Source organism: Lissotriton vulgaris, chromosome 9, assembly GCF_964263255.1.
Source record: "Lissotriton vulgaris chromosome 9, aLisVul1.2, whole genome shotgun sequence".
Taxonomy (NCBI): Eukaryota; Metazoa; Chordata; class Amphibia; order Caudata; family Salamandridae; genus Lissotriton; species Lissotriton vulgaris.
In genome coordinates, this window is record NC_141697.1 from 68,883,578 (window position 1) to 68,900,703 (window position 17,126).

Consider the following 17,126-nt stretch of genomic DNA (forward strand, 5'->3'; position numbering starts at 1 on the left):
CTCTCCTCTCTCTCTCTCTCTCTCTCTCTCTCTCTCTCTCTCTCTCTCTCTCTCTCTCTCCACTCTCTCCCCTATCCTGGCGCTCTCGGACTGAAGAGAAACAATGTAACTTGCTACATTGTTTCTCTTCAGTCCTGGGTCAGAGCAAGGAGCTCAGAGCAGGCCGCAGACCGGCAGCTGCTGCTTCAGAGCCTCTCACAGATCTCGACCTGAGCTGCGGGGGCCCTCTTCATCCACTGAAGACTGGGGCCCACCCTGCACCACGGGGGCTGCGGGGGTGTTTGTATAGCCCCTGCAGAAGGCCCTCCCCTCCCCCTCCCTGTCCTTGCATCTACTGAACTCTGCTGAAGTGTAAGGCCGCTGCTAGCTCCGTTCAGCATCAGTTGTGCTCCTGACTGCTGAGGAGCAGTGCGCGCCTGAGGGACCGAACACTCACTGAGCCGAGCTCCGCGAGGAGCCGTGTTCAGGGGATGCCGGGATGAGGCGCAGAGTAACCTTTCCGCCATTGCCACCGGAGGTACAAAAATCAGATATACATCAGCAGGGAACAGACCTGCCTGCGTGTCCCTGACAATCAAACGGGGAAGCCAGAGGTGCCCTTTATCTGGAAGGGTAAAGCAATCCATCACTCAGATACCGCGGCGGCCTGGCACGGCTGACACCCGGAGCCATAACTTTCAGACTTTACAATCCTGCCAAGAAGCATGAAATACTTCCATTTTGTGAAGCTGGGCATTTTTTAATGGCCGGGGCCTTTTTTATTTACGTTTTAAGAGCCTTGCAATAAAAACAAAAACAAAAACCGATAGGCAGTCGACAGGCGCCGGCCTGCGCCGCGGCATCAATCAGGCATGCATTACAGGGAGCGGGGGCCCCTGCGAGGAGTTATTGCCCTCAGCTTGGTCAGAGAGATTATGACATGGATGAGGAGGCTGGGCCGCTGGCAACCAATCCTCTTGTTGAGATTGTTGATGAACAGACCGGGTTGGGTGGTGTGGGGGGGATGGAGGGGGGGGGGGGGGGGGGAGTTTAATATTAAATACCAGGAGGCAATTCAGTTACTGGTCTGTGGTATAAAATGGAGATTATGTTTATTTTCTTGCCCATTACTTCATCTCCACTTCTATAGTTCGTCACATAGAGCGAAAGGTGGTGGTTAGTTCCCACTGCCCCTCTTGCTGCTGGTCTGGTGGCCATTTTAACTAACTGCGCATCCACCATGAATTCTTTTTTTTTTTTTAAATTTTTATTAGGAAACCACAGGATTACATCGTGTGCAAAGCAAGGAAAGGCCAAAAGGCCATCATACATTATCAACAGACGCCAAAATATCTTGCAACATAGGATATTTACACTGCGTACTCAGGCCCGACTGGCAGTATTAAATCAGAATTAGCGACCAAGATTACCCACAGTGTAGCAGGATACATGAGGATTCCAATTTACAATAAAGTTGAAGGATCAAACGAAAGGCATTATTACGATACCAGTGTCAAGCTATTTACGTACTAGGATATTAGCCTTCAGTTGAACGTACCAATGGGAGAACAATAGGCAAGTAGAAATACAAGAGCAACCCCACCAATCTGCAGTGACCCAACCACGAAGCAAGCAATGTCGACAGGATCTAAGAGCATAAAGGGACACGAACAATGTTCCTCCCATGGAACCCATACCCCGGACTCCAACTATAAGAAAATAGGAAGAGGAAGAATATATCATAAAGAAACAAGAAGGAAGAAAGAAAGAACGGGCCATAGAGACAAAGAAGAAACAAAAAGCCACCATGAATTCTTAATTAACTAATATGAGTTTCCTAAACGATGCCATGTGATAGTGGTTGCTGCATAAGGCTACTTGCTCACTCCTTCACACACTTGCTCACTCATACATTTCCTCTTTTATTCACCTAGGGGTAGATGTATCAAGATTCCATTTTGCGATTTCTAAATAACGATTTTTAAGGAATCGCTATTTAGAAATAGCAAAATTGAATGTATGTAGAAAATCTCAATTTTTTTGCGATTTCTTAGTCTTCCTTATTTGCGAATTCGCAATTTGCGAATTTGCAATTAAGGAATACATTCCCATGCATTCCTATGGGCCAGGAGGCCCATAGGAATGATTGCGAAATATTTCTTAATTTGCGAATCCCAATTTGCAAATTCTCAAATTGAGAATTATTTCAAGGGTGCAGGGGTGTCTCAAAGACACCCTGCTGCACCCCTGAAATGTACATGTGTGTGCATATGGGGCACATACATGCCCTATGGGCATGCATGTGCGTCACATGCCACCTTCACAAATGCAAAATAGGGCTTTATTAAATGAAATCGCAAATTACCACAAACTACAAGTTGGTGGTAATTTGCGATTTCTTAACACAAATTCGCAAGTTCTATAACCCACATACATCGCATTTAAGGAATCGCAAAATTTGCCATTCCTTAAATGCTTAAGCAAAATAAGGAATCGCAAATGTTTGCGATTCCTTATTTTGCGATTCTGTGATACATTTCAAAAAATGCAAAAAAGCCTTTTGCGAGTCGCAAAGGCCGAAATTCACCGAATATCGGGCTTTACGAATCGCAAAAGGCTTGATACATCTACCACGTAGTGCCAGATGTACTTGGTTACAAAAAGTGGTTGCAAAGTGCACACCAAATTTCTACGATCTGATTTTGCAATTTAACTATTACTAAAGGTTGCATTTCAAAATCTCCAGTCACAGGAATCACAGAACGAATTGACTAATGAATATTAATTAGGGAGACCTAGCAATTGCCTCCAGGGACGGCAACAAGATTAGCATACTTGAAAAGCTTTGTCGGAATGGGTTGAACTCTGCATTTTTAACATGGAAAACTACTCTAAGGGAACCTGGAGAGGTGCCTTAGTCTACAGGCCCCCCTCCGCCCCCACCCCTGGCCCCAAAACAAATTTCACCAATCATTTGATAGAGATTATTGCCTCACATGTGTTAGCAGCCGACTACTTTCGCCTTATCGGCGATCTTAATTTTCATGCAGACCTTCTTGCTGAAACCGATACAAGCTAAAGGATCTCCAGTCTTAACACATTGGGTCTACGACAACTGGTACCAGGGCCCACTCATTCAGCAGGCCACACTCTTGATCTCTTGTTCACAAATTCATTCAATATTAAAGTTGAACCCCCTATACCCGAGCTTTGGTCAGACCACTGCTTATTAAAATGTTCTTTACAGCCTGCCTCCACTTACGGTAACCCCATCAGTGAACAGAAGTGGAGTGGACCCTGGAAGAAAGTCAGTGTAGCCATCTTCTCACTGACACCTCAGCCTTCCGCCCTACAAAGACAACGATAATATATAAACCATGCAGTAGAGGCCTACGAGAAGGCAATTATTCAGGTCATTGACATTGCCGCACTCCTGACCAAGGGCAAACTCAAGCTTAAAGTATCAACGAAGACTTAAAATCTGATAAACTGGCCAATAGGAAAGACAATCGCAAATGGAGGAACTCTAAAAACATTGAGGATAGGCTGGAGTACAAACTTACCCACAGACACTATCTTGACAACATCAAATCAGCTAATAAAAAGCTACACTAGTGACAGAATTGACAAGGCCGCAAACTCAAACAAAGAACTGTACAAAATACTAAAGGAATTCATCAGTCCCTCCTCCTGCCAGTCTGAAAATCCCACCTCAACAGATTGGGCTAACACACTTTCCGCCTTCTTTGAGAAAAAGATTAACACCATTTATAACCTCCTTCCTAATCCGACAACTGAATACCATTATAACGCGCCCATCAGCAATTCGACACCTACCTTAAGTTATCTAAATGAGTTCACTAAACTCACCCAGGAGGACGTTAGTCTTGCCCTTTTCAAAGTCAAATCAGGCTCTCTGGCTGATCCTGTCTCACCCCATACCCTGTCCAACATTGCCCCAGCTCTCCTCAAAAGTCTTACTGACCTTTTTAATCTATGCCTAAATTGTGCCACTGTTCCCTTAAATTGGAAGGCAGCCAGGGTCAAACGTATCCTGAAAAAGCTGTCTATAGACCCTAGAGAATCAAGCAACTATCAACCGATCTCTCTCCTTCCCTATTTTGAGAAAGTCCTTGAGTCCTTGGTTAATAAGCAACTTACAACCTTCCTAGAAAGCAATGCATTGTTGGACCCATCTCAATCGGGATTTAGGGCAGTCCACAGCACTGAAAAAAAATCACTGATAGAGGTAGTAGACGATATAAGACTTGCCCAGGACAACGGGCAGTCAGCTCTTCTTGCCCTACTTGATCTGTCAGCTGCTTTTGACACCATCTCCCACAGGACTCTAAAACTTCGACTGTGAGAGCTGGGAGTCGGGGGAAATGCCCTAAACTGGCTCAGGAGATATATAATGGATCAAACCAAGACGGTTCAAATTGGTACCTTCGTCTCTCAAAGCCGGATAAGGGAGTATCCCAGGGATTTATCCTGAGTCCCACCATTTTAATCTTTACGTGGCACCCCTGTCTAGGGTGATCAGATCCCATGGGTTCGACACAGTGTCGTATGCAGACGACACTCAACTATTGATCACTCTTGGCGCAGATCCATTAGACACGAAATTTAGATTTATAAACTTCATGGCCCATATCAGCACCTGGATGCAAACCAGCCACCTTCAGCTCAACGCAAGTAAGACAGAGATTATTCACTTCAGGAAGGCCATTGAATCCTGGTCCAGTGACTGTTGGCCTCAGAATTTTTGCCCCTGTCCTACCCCTAAACTCGTATTTCGTAACCTAGGAGTGATGATCGATATCAAACTGTCCATGAAAGATGTGTTAACCATGTACCAGGCATTTGCTATGGACTAATGCGAAGCCTACACAAGGTCTTCCAATGGATCCCACTTGAGTCAAGAAAACTGCTTTTGCAGGGTCTAATCATTAGTCGGCTCGATTATGGGAACGCCCTTATGGCTTCCATCAACAAAGAGCTTCTTGCCAAATTTCAAGTGCTACAGAATACTGCCACTAGACCAGTACTAAATCTACCGTCACGGTCCCCATCTGCTCCGAGTTTGAGAGCCCTCCACTGGCTCCTCATCAGGAAATGAATCCGTTTTAAGATCATCAGTTTGGTACACAAAACCATTCATGGGATAGGGGCCAAATTATCTGGCAAAAAAACTAAATTAATACCTACCTAACAGAACCCTCAGATCGGGAACCAAACATCTCCTCACTCCTCACAGAATGAGAACCACCAGGAATCAATCAATCAATCAATCACGGCATGTGTATAGCGCACTACTCACCCGGGAGGGTCTCAAGGCGCTGGTGGCAGATCCTTCTCACATCTCGCCCCTACTTTGTGGAACACACTCCCTCTGCAGTAGCGTGTGGTTACTGACCATAGTCAGTTTCGGAAAAGGCTAAAAACCTGGCTCGTTTGATCACTCCTCTTCTTCTGCCGTCGTCTCTCCATCCCTTCTATGTTTTTGGCTCGCGCTTTGAGACCCCCAGGTGATATGTGCGCTCAATAAAATCCTATGACGACTATTACTGTTTGCAAGCATTACTTCGTCTCTGCCTGTTTCATTTTTCACATAGAGTAACAAGTGCCTGTCTTTAGACCACACTGCCCCTATACCCGCTGTTGTGACAGACATTTTGATTGGCAATCTTTTTAACCAGCGGACATGTTGATTGGCAGCCATTTTAACTGGGGGACATTTTGATTGGCAGACATTTTAACTGGGGGACATTTTGATTGGCAGCCATTTTAACTGGCGGACATTTTGATTGGCAGACATTTTAACTGGCGGACATTTTGACTGACTGCTCTTTCACAGTCCGTTCATGAACAGCTAACATGAATTTCTCAAATCACGCCAGGTCACAGTGTGCACTGCATATTATCACTCATTCACACAATTGTTCACTCACACTCATTCCTCTCTTTCATTCACCTAGGGTTAGATGTGCTAAGAGACAGGTCACAGAAAGTGGCGTTAAACTGCACACTGACATTTTGCGATCTGTCTTTAATTTTGTCATGTGACCTATGTACTGATAGGTCATATTGTAATATATCCAGGCTCGGGAGGTCGCAGAATGACCTACTTAATGAATTATAATTTGGCAGGTCACTATTTGCGACCTGATGCAGAAGCTTGCAAGGAACACCAGACCCCAATCCATGTGTGTTTGCAAAAACATTTTTGTTTAAATTAGCTGTGTTAATCTAAAAAACCTTTGCTGCTTTAAAAAAAAATAAAAACTTTGTGAAATATTCAGGGAGATCAGGCAGCGATTTCCTGGACCACTGCCTTCTCCCCTGCCTGCATCCCAGGTGACCTGAGACTATTCACAAAGGGGAAATAACGTTTCCAGTCCTTTGCTCTTTTACCCTTTCACACACTTACTCACCCAGAATCACTTACACTCTACCGACTCTTACTTGCCTAATCAAGTGCTCACACTTTCACTCACTCGTTAAAATCACTCAATGATTCACTCATCAACCCTTCAGCTCCCTCACTTGCTCTGTCACTCGCTTTTATGCTCACTCACTTATAGACTCATTAAGCCCTAACTCACCTACTTGTGCTATCTCTCTCTCTTGTGCTTGAACACAATCACACATTCATTTACTCACTGAACCATTCACTTACACCTCCCTATAGAAACTCCCAATAGTAGTGCCCTCTGTTGTCCACCCCAGGGACCTAGAGTAGAGAAGGTGTCCTACCGTATGAACATGGTGGGGTCCGTCCTGGACATCTTCTGGTCTATAGGGATCTGCTCCCATTTGAAGTGAAGGCTCCAGTCAAATCCTTGAAACAAACACAAAACAAGATTGGTCAATTGTGGAACCAATGAGGAGAGGAGGTCTTCCTATAAATACCTGCATGCTGGGCGAGGATAACCATTGGAATGGGGTTTTAGGTACTTACTTTGCTAACATACAGGCAAAGGGCCACGTTTCCAATGGTGGAGGTGAGTGATGTGTGCACCTAATAACTAAAAATAAAAAAAATAAAAAAATCCGTATTTGTAAAGCGCGAACTACTCACCCTTTTAGGTCTCAAGGCGTTGGGGACCGTCATGGAAATTAAGTAAGCTATTGCCTAGAGTCACATGGTGCTGAGCTGAGCTGCCACCGGAGCTCGAACCGTGAACCCTGTGTCGAACCGTGCTCCGAAGTAGGTTGCCCTGGCCCCTGCACCACACCTCTCCACCTCCACCTACCTCTCTGACTACAAGCTTCACGAGCGACTACATTCTCCCCGAAGTGCAACGTTAAGGCTGCAGGAAACCCAGTACTCGGTGATCCAGTGGATCAGTTGCCAGCTTTGGTGCTATGAGATTTAGGCTCGAATTCCACCTCCCCTGTTGGCCAAGTTGGGGGACCCGTGGGCAAATCACTATCTCTTTGGACTGTGGTTGCCCAACCTCTTGCAAGTGAGAGAACTTTCAGCCAAGCTCACCCCTTGTATTCAGTGCTTCAGAAAGAAATTGACTTCTGCAGGAATTTGTGGGATCATTTGCAACGCGTGACAGCTTCGACCACGCCATATGCGACTAAATGACTGCACCAGAGCTCCATGAACAGCACAATGTATTTGCTTCTAGTGCTTGTCTGGTTCCAAAATCAAGAGTTTTAAAGTAAGTGAGATTCCCGGGTCAGTGGGCCTGCTCGCTTGTGTCTGATCTTGGAGATTTGCTGGTGAAGGGCCATCCTTGGTTGTCATGGAGAAGGAGGGTTAACCCTTGAATATAAAGAGAAGGAGTTGTGATCTTGGAGAAGGTCGTGTCATTTCACATTGGATCCGGCTGAAGGTGTGCTTGAAGATCGCCTTGGTGTTTCTTGTTTCGAAGACCTGGTTGGAAATTCTACCTGGAGGTTGCACTGACACAAAGCATGTATTCATGCGTTGCCAGAATCTAGAAAAAAATGGCTGATCTAGCAAAATGCCTGCAGTTTGAAATTCTGCAATTATCCTAAAGAACAGGAGTTTCATGAGTGACAGAAACTAGGCATAATTATGCAAATGTTCCTTTTGTATGCTTTATTATTGTGATCTAAATCTTCAGATGCCTTCTGTTACAAGTGCAAGCGGATCCCACATGTAGGCTTAGTTTGTACAAGTTGAATAAAGTGGCGAGAGTTCCAAAGACGCTCTAGGTTTTCGAAGTCAAAGGACAGATTAGGTTAGGGCTGTTAATCTATTTTGGGCCCAAATCTAGAGTCTAATTGATCATACTTTCAAGCAACGCAATGTTACAAGACAACTTCCTGCGCTGCGTGAAAGGGGATAGGGTAGGAATGCACAATTACATAACATTATATGGTGCATTCTTGTCCTCTCCTTGCGCTGGTGCAGAATGAGCTGCCTTGTGACAATTCAGGCACCTTTGCACCATGGTTCAAGGGCGCCGGCATTGCAGGCAGGCTTGTGTTTGTGCAGGAAGGCCCACTTCCTGCACATAAACAATCCTTAAAGGCGTTTCCCTCTTTTTAACCCCTTCCATGCTGATGACGGCCCCCATCCGTCATGCACTACGGCGCTCGTGTGCTGATGACGGCTGGGGGCCGTCATAAACCCGCCCACTCGTGATTTTGCCGCACAGGCGCGGAATCGTGGCAGCATGCAAGTGGTTAAGTGTGCTGCGGAATGTGCCTTACCTGGGAAGCCGTAGCGTTTTGATGCATTCCTATGTTTGCCTGTCTTGATAAATTTGGGAATGCGCCCAAATCGATTGGTGGATGCGTGGGCACGCCCACTCTCCACACATATAGAGCATTCCTGGCGCAGAGTAACGCAAGGCAGTGACTTGCGCTGCATTTCGGTGCTGCAGATTTTCCAAGCAACGCAGGGCCATGCGCGGTGGCTGCAGTGCTTGGTATATCTAATTTAGGGGTTGTGTTGCCCTGGCCCTGCCCCTGCGTGATGCATGGGCAACGCAATCCCTTGATAAACCTGCCCCTCGTTTGTACCCAAAACAGGATCATACCCTGGCAAAAAATCGGGGTGGTTTGCCCGGAAAAAAACCTGTGCTCTGTTGGGAGCAAATTGAACAAAACTCAATTTGGCGCACTTAAAAATGGGTGAATTGGTGCGTAAAGTGCACAGAATTCCCAATTTCTGGGAGTGCAAACTATAATCAGACGTAAATTGCAAACCTGCTCATTTGTACACAACACACTGCCACATATTAATGGATGCACACTTTCCACCTTATTGTTGTGCCCCGATTGTTATCTCTGGCCCCAGTTCTGGCCTGCTCTAAATTCCTCTCCAGTGCCGTGAGCGCGGCGCCCATCAGCAGAGAAAAGGGAGAGCTCTGCCCCCATTTCGGAAGCCTGGCGTTCACCTGGCGCGTTTCACGCCTCATTTGAGGCTAAACTTAAGAGTTTCGTCCACGCGCGAGCGCTCCCGCTGCTCAGACGCGTCTTTTATGGAATAGAGATTTCCACCCGCCATTTACTTTTACAAGCTTGTCACCGGCGTAATGAGGCCACTGTAGAGGGCTCGGGGCTTAATGTAAGCACTGGCATGTGCCAGGCATGCTAATGCCGTGGCACGCTGCCCGCCCTGCAGGGGCCCCTCCTCCGGTTATAAAGGCAGCTGCTAAGAGCCAGGCCAGGGGGTGGCACGACATCACCTCCAAGGCGCAGACCGTGCCAGCTATGGCAACCAGACTGTGGGCGTGCCACCTTCATCAGTGGCACGGCTCAGTGGGTTAAGGCGCCATCTGCGCATGACCTGCGGGTCATAGGTTCAGATCCTTGTGGGAATGGCTCAGGTGTCGTCATGCCAAGGTTATGGCGAATAAGACACCTGTTCACAGCGGATAACCCTGCAACGGCGCGACGTGGAAAGAAACCACGATTCGCTGGGGTGTTTTTTGCGGAAGAAGGGTTTATTGAGGGCATAGGTGAATGTCTATTTTTAGATGAATGTACACCCTTGGCAGGGAGGGGGCTGCAGCCCCCAGCCTGCCCAGACCTCCTCCCTGGGGGGGCCTCATTCTGAATGACAGGCGATGGATTGACGCGGGACAGAAGGCTCGCGCCAAGGGCCACACTGGACCGTCCACATCCTTTCCCCTCCCAGCAGCACTGCAGGAGGCCCGTCGGGAGGGAACACGTGCATGAAACGGATCGATGTGTGACACCAGGCACAGATGGAAGTGGACAAGAGATCCTGTGGAGGAGTGTGGCTCAGTGGAGGAGTGTGGCTCAGTGGAGGACTGTGGCTCAGTGGAGGAGTGTGGCTCACTGATTAGAACGGCAGACCCTGATGCAGTGGTCTGGCCCGGGACCAGGGTTCAATTCCCGACGCGGCAGGGTCCTGAGCCCAAAAATGTCCACGGACTCGATAATTCTCACCTGGGCGCATACTCTAATCATGGGGTCCCACGCTGCAACTGTGGGCAATAGCTTGCTTAATCTCCACTACGGCGGCCCACCCGCTGCGGGATGCCTGGCTTTCACCTTGGGGATGCCCAGTAGGGGTTATCTCACAGGGAAAAGCCAGGACGGGTTCCCAAGGCAAGCGCCTTGATGCCTTTGGGTGATACGTGCGCTATATAAGTCGCAATACATTTACATTAACAGGGCATCGTGAAACTAGGGGACACTGGAAACTGGTAATGACGTGCCAGCCGCACGCTCAGGAACTAGGCGAAAAGTACCAAATGGGCATACTTCAAACCTTCAACTGGCAAGGACATGTCAGCCGCACACACAGGAGCAGGGAGAAATGCACCAATGGGCATGCTGGAAACTGGCAAGGACGTGTCAGCTGCACACACAGGAGCAGGGCAAAATGCACCAATGGGCATGCTGGAAACTGGCAAGGACGTGTCAGCTGCACACAAAGAAACAGGGGAAATGCACCAATGGATTGCTGGGAACTGGCATGGACGTGTCAGCTGCACACAAAGGAACAGGGGAAATGCACCAATTGGCATGCTGGAAATTGGCAAGGACGTGTCAGCTGCACACAGGCACAGGGCGAAATACACCAATGAGCATCCTGGAAACTGGCAAGGACGTGTCAGCTGCACACAAAGGAATAGGGGAAATGCACCAATGGGCATGCTGGAAACTGGCAAGGACATGTCAGCCGCACACACAGGAGCAGGGAGAAATGCACCAATGGGCATGCTGGAAACTGGCAAGGACGTGTCAGCTGCACACAAAGGAACAGGGGAAATGCACCAATGGCATGCTGGAAACTGGCATGGACGTGCCAGCTGCACACACAGGAGCAGGGCGAAATGCACCAATGGGCATGCTGGAAACTGGCAAGGACGTGTCAGCTGCACACAAAGGAACAGGGGAAATGCACCAATGGGCATGCTGGAAACTGGCAAGGACGTGTCAGCTGCACACACAGGAGCAGGGCAAAATGCACCAATGGGCATGCTGGAAACTGGCAAGGACGTGTCAGCTGCACACAAAGGAACAGGGGAAATGCACCAATGGGCATGCTGGAAACTGGCAAGGACGTGTCAGCTGCACACACAGGAACAGGGCGAAATGCACCAATGCACATGCTGGAAACTGGCAGGGACCTGTCAGCTGCACACACAGGAGCAGGCCGAAATGCACCAATGGGCATGCTGGAAACTGGCAAGGACGTGACAGCTGCACACACAGGAACAGGGGAAATGCACCAATGGGTATGCTGGAAACTGGCAAGGACGTGTCAGTTGCACACAAAGGAACAGGGCGAAATGCTCCAATGGGCATGCTGGAAACTGGCAAGGACGTGTCAGCTGCACACAAAGGAACAGGGGAAATGCACCAATGGGCATGCTGGAAACTGGCAAGGACGTGTCAGCTGCACACAAAGAAACAGGACGAAATCCACCAATGCCAATGCTGGAAACTGGCAAGGACGTGTCAGCTGCACAGAGAGGAACAGGGCAAAATGCACCAATGGGCATGCTGGAAACTGGCAAGGACGTGTCAGCTGCACACACAGGAACAGGGCGAAATGCACCAATGGACATGCTGGAAACTGGCAGGGACCTGTCAGCTGCACACACAGGAGCAGGCCGAAATGCACCAATGGGCATGCTGGAAACTGGCAAGGACGTGACAGCTGCACACACAGGAACAGGGGAAATGCACCAATGGGTATGCTGGAAACTGGCAAGGACGTGTCAGTTGCACACAAAGGAACAGGGCGAAATGCTCCAATGGGCATGCTGGAAACTGGCAAGGACGTGTCAGCTGCACACAAAGGAACAGGGGAAATGCACCAATGGGCATGCTGGAAACTGGCAAGGACGTGTCAGCTGCACACAAAGGAACAGGACGAAATCCACCAATGCCAATGCTGGAAACTGGCAAGGACGTGTCAGCTGCACAGAGAGGAACAGGGCAAAATGCACCAATGGGCATGCTGGAAACTGGCAAGGACGTGTCAGCTGCACACAGAGGAACAGGGCAAAATGCACCAATGGGCATGCTGGAAACTGGCAAGGACGTGTCAGCTGCACACACAGGAACAGGGCGAAATGCACCAATGGGCATGCTGGAAACTGGCAAGGACGTGTCAGCAGCACACAAAGGAACAGGGCGAAATGCACCAATGGGCATGCTGGAAACTGGCAAGGACGTGTCAGCTGCACACAAAGGAACAGGGAAAATGCACCAATGGGCATGCTGGAAACTGGCAAGGACGTGTCAGCTGCACACAAAGGAACAGGACGAAATGCACCAATGCCAATGCTGGAAACTGGCAAGGACGTGTCAGCTGCACACAGAGGAACAGGGCAAAATGCACCAATGGGCATGCTGGAAACTGGCAAGGACGTGTCAGCTGCACACAGAGGAACAGGGCAAAATGCACCAATGGGCATGCTGGAAACTGGCAAGGACGTGTCAGCTGCACACAGAGGAACAGGGCAAAATGCACCAATGGGCATGCTGGAAACTGGCAAGGACGTGTCAGCTGCACACACAGGAACAGGGCAAAATGCACCAATGGGCATGCTGGAAACTGGCAAGGACGTGTCAGCTCCACACACAGGAGCAGGGCGAAAAGTACCAAATGGGCATACTTCAAACCTTCAATGGCCTTGAACAGGCCATGATGTACCAAGTGAGCATAAGGGAAACTGGCAAGAACGTGTCAGCTGCACACACAGGAACAGGGCGAAATGCACCAATGGACATGCTGGAAATTGGTAATGACGTGCCAGCTGCACACACAGGGAAAAGGTCATGAGAAGACAAAGAGGCATGCTTGAAACTGGCAATCCTGTACTGCATTGACCAAGGAAGTAGGATGGAAACTGACCATAGGGTGAAAATTGGGCAAACAGGGAAATGGGCAAGAGGTGCCAATTGGGCATCACAAAATTGGCCACGCGTATTAACTGGGTATACAGGGAACTGGCTAAAATGTGCAAAGATGTGCAACCGGCCATGACCAGTTATAACTGGCCCCCCTAAGGGAACAGACGGAATGTTGGTGTAGGAAGGTGGCTACCTGACTATGGTTACCCCAGATTTTTTGCCTTGTGTTTAGCTGGTTTTCGACTTAGTTGGCCTGGTTCCCTGCTAATCAGGGCCCCAGGCTATCTGCTCTGTCTGTAAAATGGATTCCATGTACCATAGGTGCATAACTAGATTGGCTTGGGTCACCTTATCAGCCCCTGTACAGAGCACTATAGGTGCCCAGGGCATAGGTGCATCCAAGGCCTACCAGGGGCTGCAGCATATCTTTTGCCACCCCTGGCTGGCTATCCAAAATTGACACAACTGGCTGATCACTCAGCTGGGGCAAGGTGGTGTAATCACCCCTTGCTTAGATATAGTATGCCTATATCTAAACCTATCTGGACACATATAAACCTATAAGCCACTCCTATGGCAGGCCTTAACAATCCTGGAGGCAGAGTGCTTGGTTTTATGTGAGATGGTGCTCTAGCATGAGCTGAGCCTGTCTGCAGCTGTCGGGACCAATTCCCTAAGCTGTTCCGGGATAATGCCATACCATATACTATTAAATGCATTATAATTCTCGCGGTTATATGTCAACTTTGGTTTGGCTTTATCAAAACATGTCGTGTAAGGTGTCATATGATTTGGAATACTATCCCTCGCCAGTCCTGTCGACGGGGATAGCATTCCACCCCTCTAGAGGGAGACGACATGCTACTTTGCTAAAAAGCGGTTGATTTTAAAAGGAGCCTCAGCACCACAAAATGGATGCTTCTGCCACAGACACAGGTCTGGCCTCCTGCTGCTGACCGAAACTCAGCCAAGGAGGCCTGGACAAAGGGTTTCCTGTGACAGGGAGGTGTCACACCACCTCAGACAGGAGATAGTGGATTGGAGCAGGGAGGTTTGAAAGAAACCAGACACTGCCTGGGGAGCACAAGGCTGCCCCTTGCATAATCCGGCCAAACCGGTTCTGGGGCACACCAGCCCTAGTCCCAGCGTGGCCTGGATCAAAGGGAAAGAGGTATATCCACCCCCTTCCTGGGTCCCACCCATAGGAGGGGACCTAGCAGGTAATCCAGCCCCCTAGATTGGTATAAGAATGGGAGCAGTGCCAACGCACTCAGATTATCCTGATGAAACATTTGAAATGAAACTCTGGACCCTTCGACATCCTACTCGACGTAGAAGACTGAAGAATCTTCCTTGTGGTCAAGGAGTGACCACCCTGTGCAAACAGGCACCATCCAGCACCTCAACATCTGCTTTGTTGCAGTTCCCGCCGGAACTCGAGCAACAGAGATCAACGAGATCAAACTTGCCTGCCTTCTTACAGCCTGATCCACAGTCCCTGCAGAGCTGAGACCCGTGGAGGTGACCGGAAGCTTGGGGAACGCCATCTTGAAAAGACCACGAGACGCTGACCGTGCAGCCCACGAGTGACCCTCGAAGCTGTACACCGGGGTTTGAGAAGCCCCAACCCTGAGCCACTTTTGCACCGAAGCTCACTGCTCTACACTCGACGAGTGCTGCGTGGGGCCCTTCTGCTTTCTTTGGCTCAACGCGTTGGCCCAGTCACTTGCCAGCTGGCTTGTGGCCCCTGCGCTGATGAAAACCAAAATACGACTTATGATTCTGATTACTCCAGACTTGCACCCGCTCTCCTGAAAAGGAGCACCCACTCTGACCCTCCTGGTCCGAGTGAGAAGCAATCTTCCAATCCCATGTGGATTGCTCTTGCCAAGTGTTGTTTGTTCCGATCTTGAAGCCAACAGCGCCTTCGATGAGAACCTGCGTGGGACAGCTCGTGACCTGCTCCTGTACGTCGCAGATACCCCAGAGCCCACGTGGCAGCGGAGAGAAGCTCCTCAACAACCACCTGATTGCGCCCGACATTGCCTGGTTCCGTCCTGGTTCCACCCTGGTCACTACTGAGTGACCCAGACTCTGTCCCCTCTGCTTTCAGGTACTTTACAACTCTGATCCACCCTTGGATCACACCGGACACTTCTCCTTCACATCGCCTGCAGCATCTTCAGCTTCAAGCACCAACAACCTGCGTGACGAAACCCGACGCCACTTCGACCCTATGCACCCGCTTCCTGTGGGTGAGGTAACTCAGCAACGTCGGTGTTCCCACACTGGTACACACCTCTAGGGTCTGTGTTTAAAGTTTTGTCCTTCTAGGTTCAGCGGAAGTATCCTTAAACTCTATTTGTCTAACTTTTACGCACCATTGACTTTGCATTGGTGCATGTGTGTGCTTTAAGCGCTGCACCCGAATCCCGCGGGCTTTTCCCGACTTCAGCATTGCTTGTCCCGACTGCTCCCAGCGATTCCCTAGGCCCTAGGCCTAACCACTGTTCGATTGGTATCTCTTATACCACTTTCTTAATATATGGTTTGAGTGGCCACCCGCCCTAATCCATAATTGTGCAACTTTCATATGTTATACTGTGCTTTTGATTTAACGCTTGTGCCCCTTTGCTCATAAAGAATACTGGGGATTATTTTAGTAATAAACACATATATTTTTATAATATATACTTGTGTGGTGTCCTTTCATTTGGTATTACAGGATTGTGATTGGTAAAACAGCTCGCTTAACACGACCTCTTGAGTTTAGCCTTTAGGCTGCTTAGTCCATGCTACCACTAGGATAGCTTGTCTATAAGGTTGACTTACAACCAGACACCATAAGGGATTGTTTGGACTGATACAAGGTGGTTCCAGAATTGGAAACATCATATATCAGGCCAACTTCTCACAGTTGGGCACAATGCATTGGTGAGCTCTAGCTTTTAAAATATAAGAATAATGTAAACAGAACATCTGTCTGCATCTCAGGATCTCTTGGGCAGTCAGATTGGGGAGGGCCTCTTCAGGACTTGAGCAGCCACCCTTTACAACCTACTCATCCACTGCAAAATCGATGACCACTTTGCCAAAAACATGGCCAAGGACTCTAAAACACTTGGTCCTCTCAAAACTGGCTCACTGGCATATCATCCTCGCCCACCTTGCTCACTACCCGCATCCCTGAAACTAGCGATGGACTGTGCCACCTGCACCTGGCCTGGCCTGCCTCGTGCCCATCCGCCTCCTACTCTAGATACCCGAGAGGCCGGTAAGCACCATGGCCCGGTACAGCTCTCTTACCATAGTCTTTAAATGATAATGGCCTTGTCACCCCTTTTTACTACCCTGTGCACCTCCTGCTCTAAAATCTATGATCATTATACTGTCAACAAACATGTACCTCCTTCAGATCCTACCCTTTTAACCCCCTGGCACTGACCCTGGTACACCCTCCCGCCTGCGCAAGGTGCAACAGTCTCTCTACATGACTCTAAAACTGCCTCCTTGAAGAGTTTCCTGCCTTGTGGAGAGGTGTGGCTCACTGGTTAGAGGTGGCAGACCTGTAAGCAGAGAACGGCCCGGGACCAGGGTTCAATTCCCGACACGGCAGGGTCGTGGAACAGGGTCAGCGGACTCGATAATTCTCGCCTCGGTGCCTACTCTAACCAGGGATCACACTCGGCAACTCTGGGCATTAAGCTTGCTCATCTCTACAACGGCCCCCACAGACGCCGGGGATGCCTGGTTTCACCCTGGAGATACCCAGAAAGGGACCATCTCACAGGGAAAAACAGGACGGGTTCCCCAGCGGTCTG

General features: G+C 49.0%; 1 protein-coding gene across 1 annotated transcript in view; it reads right to left on the reverse strand.

Moving 5' to 3' along the window:
• The window catches only part of GALNT16 (polypeptide N-acetylgalactosaminyltransferase 16), a 512,323-nt gene that overhangs the window by 48,140 nt on the left and 447,057 nt on the right, over positions 1–17,126 (reverse strand). Inside the window, exon 8 of the mRNA XM_086937043.1 lies at positions 6,736–6,820. Coding sequence (XP_086793169.1) covers positions 6,736–6,820 — 85 coding nt within the window. The remainder of the gene's footprint in view (positions 1–6,735; positions 6,821–17,126) is intronic.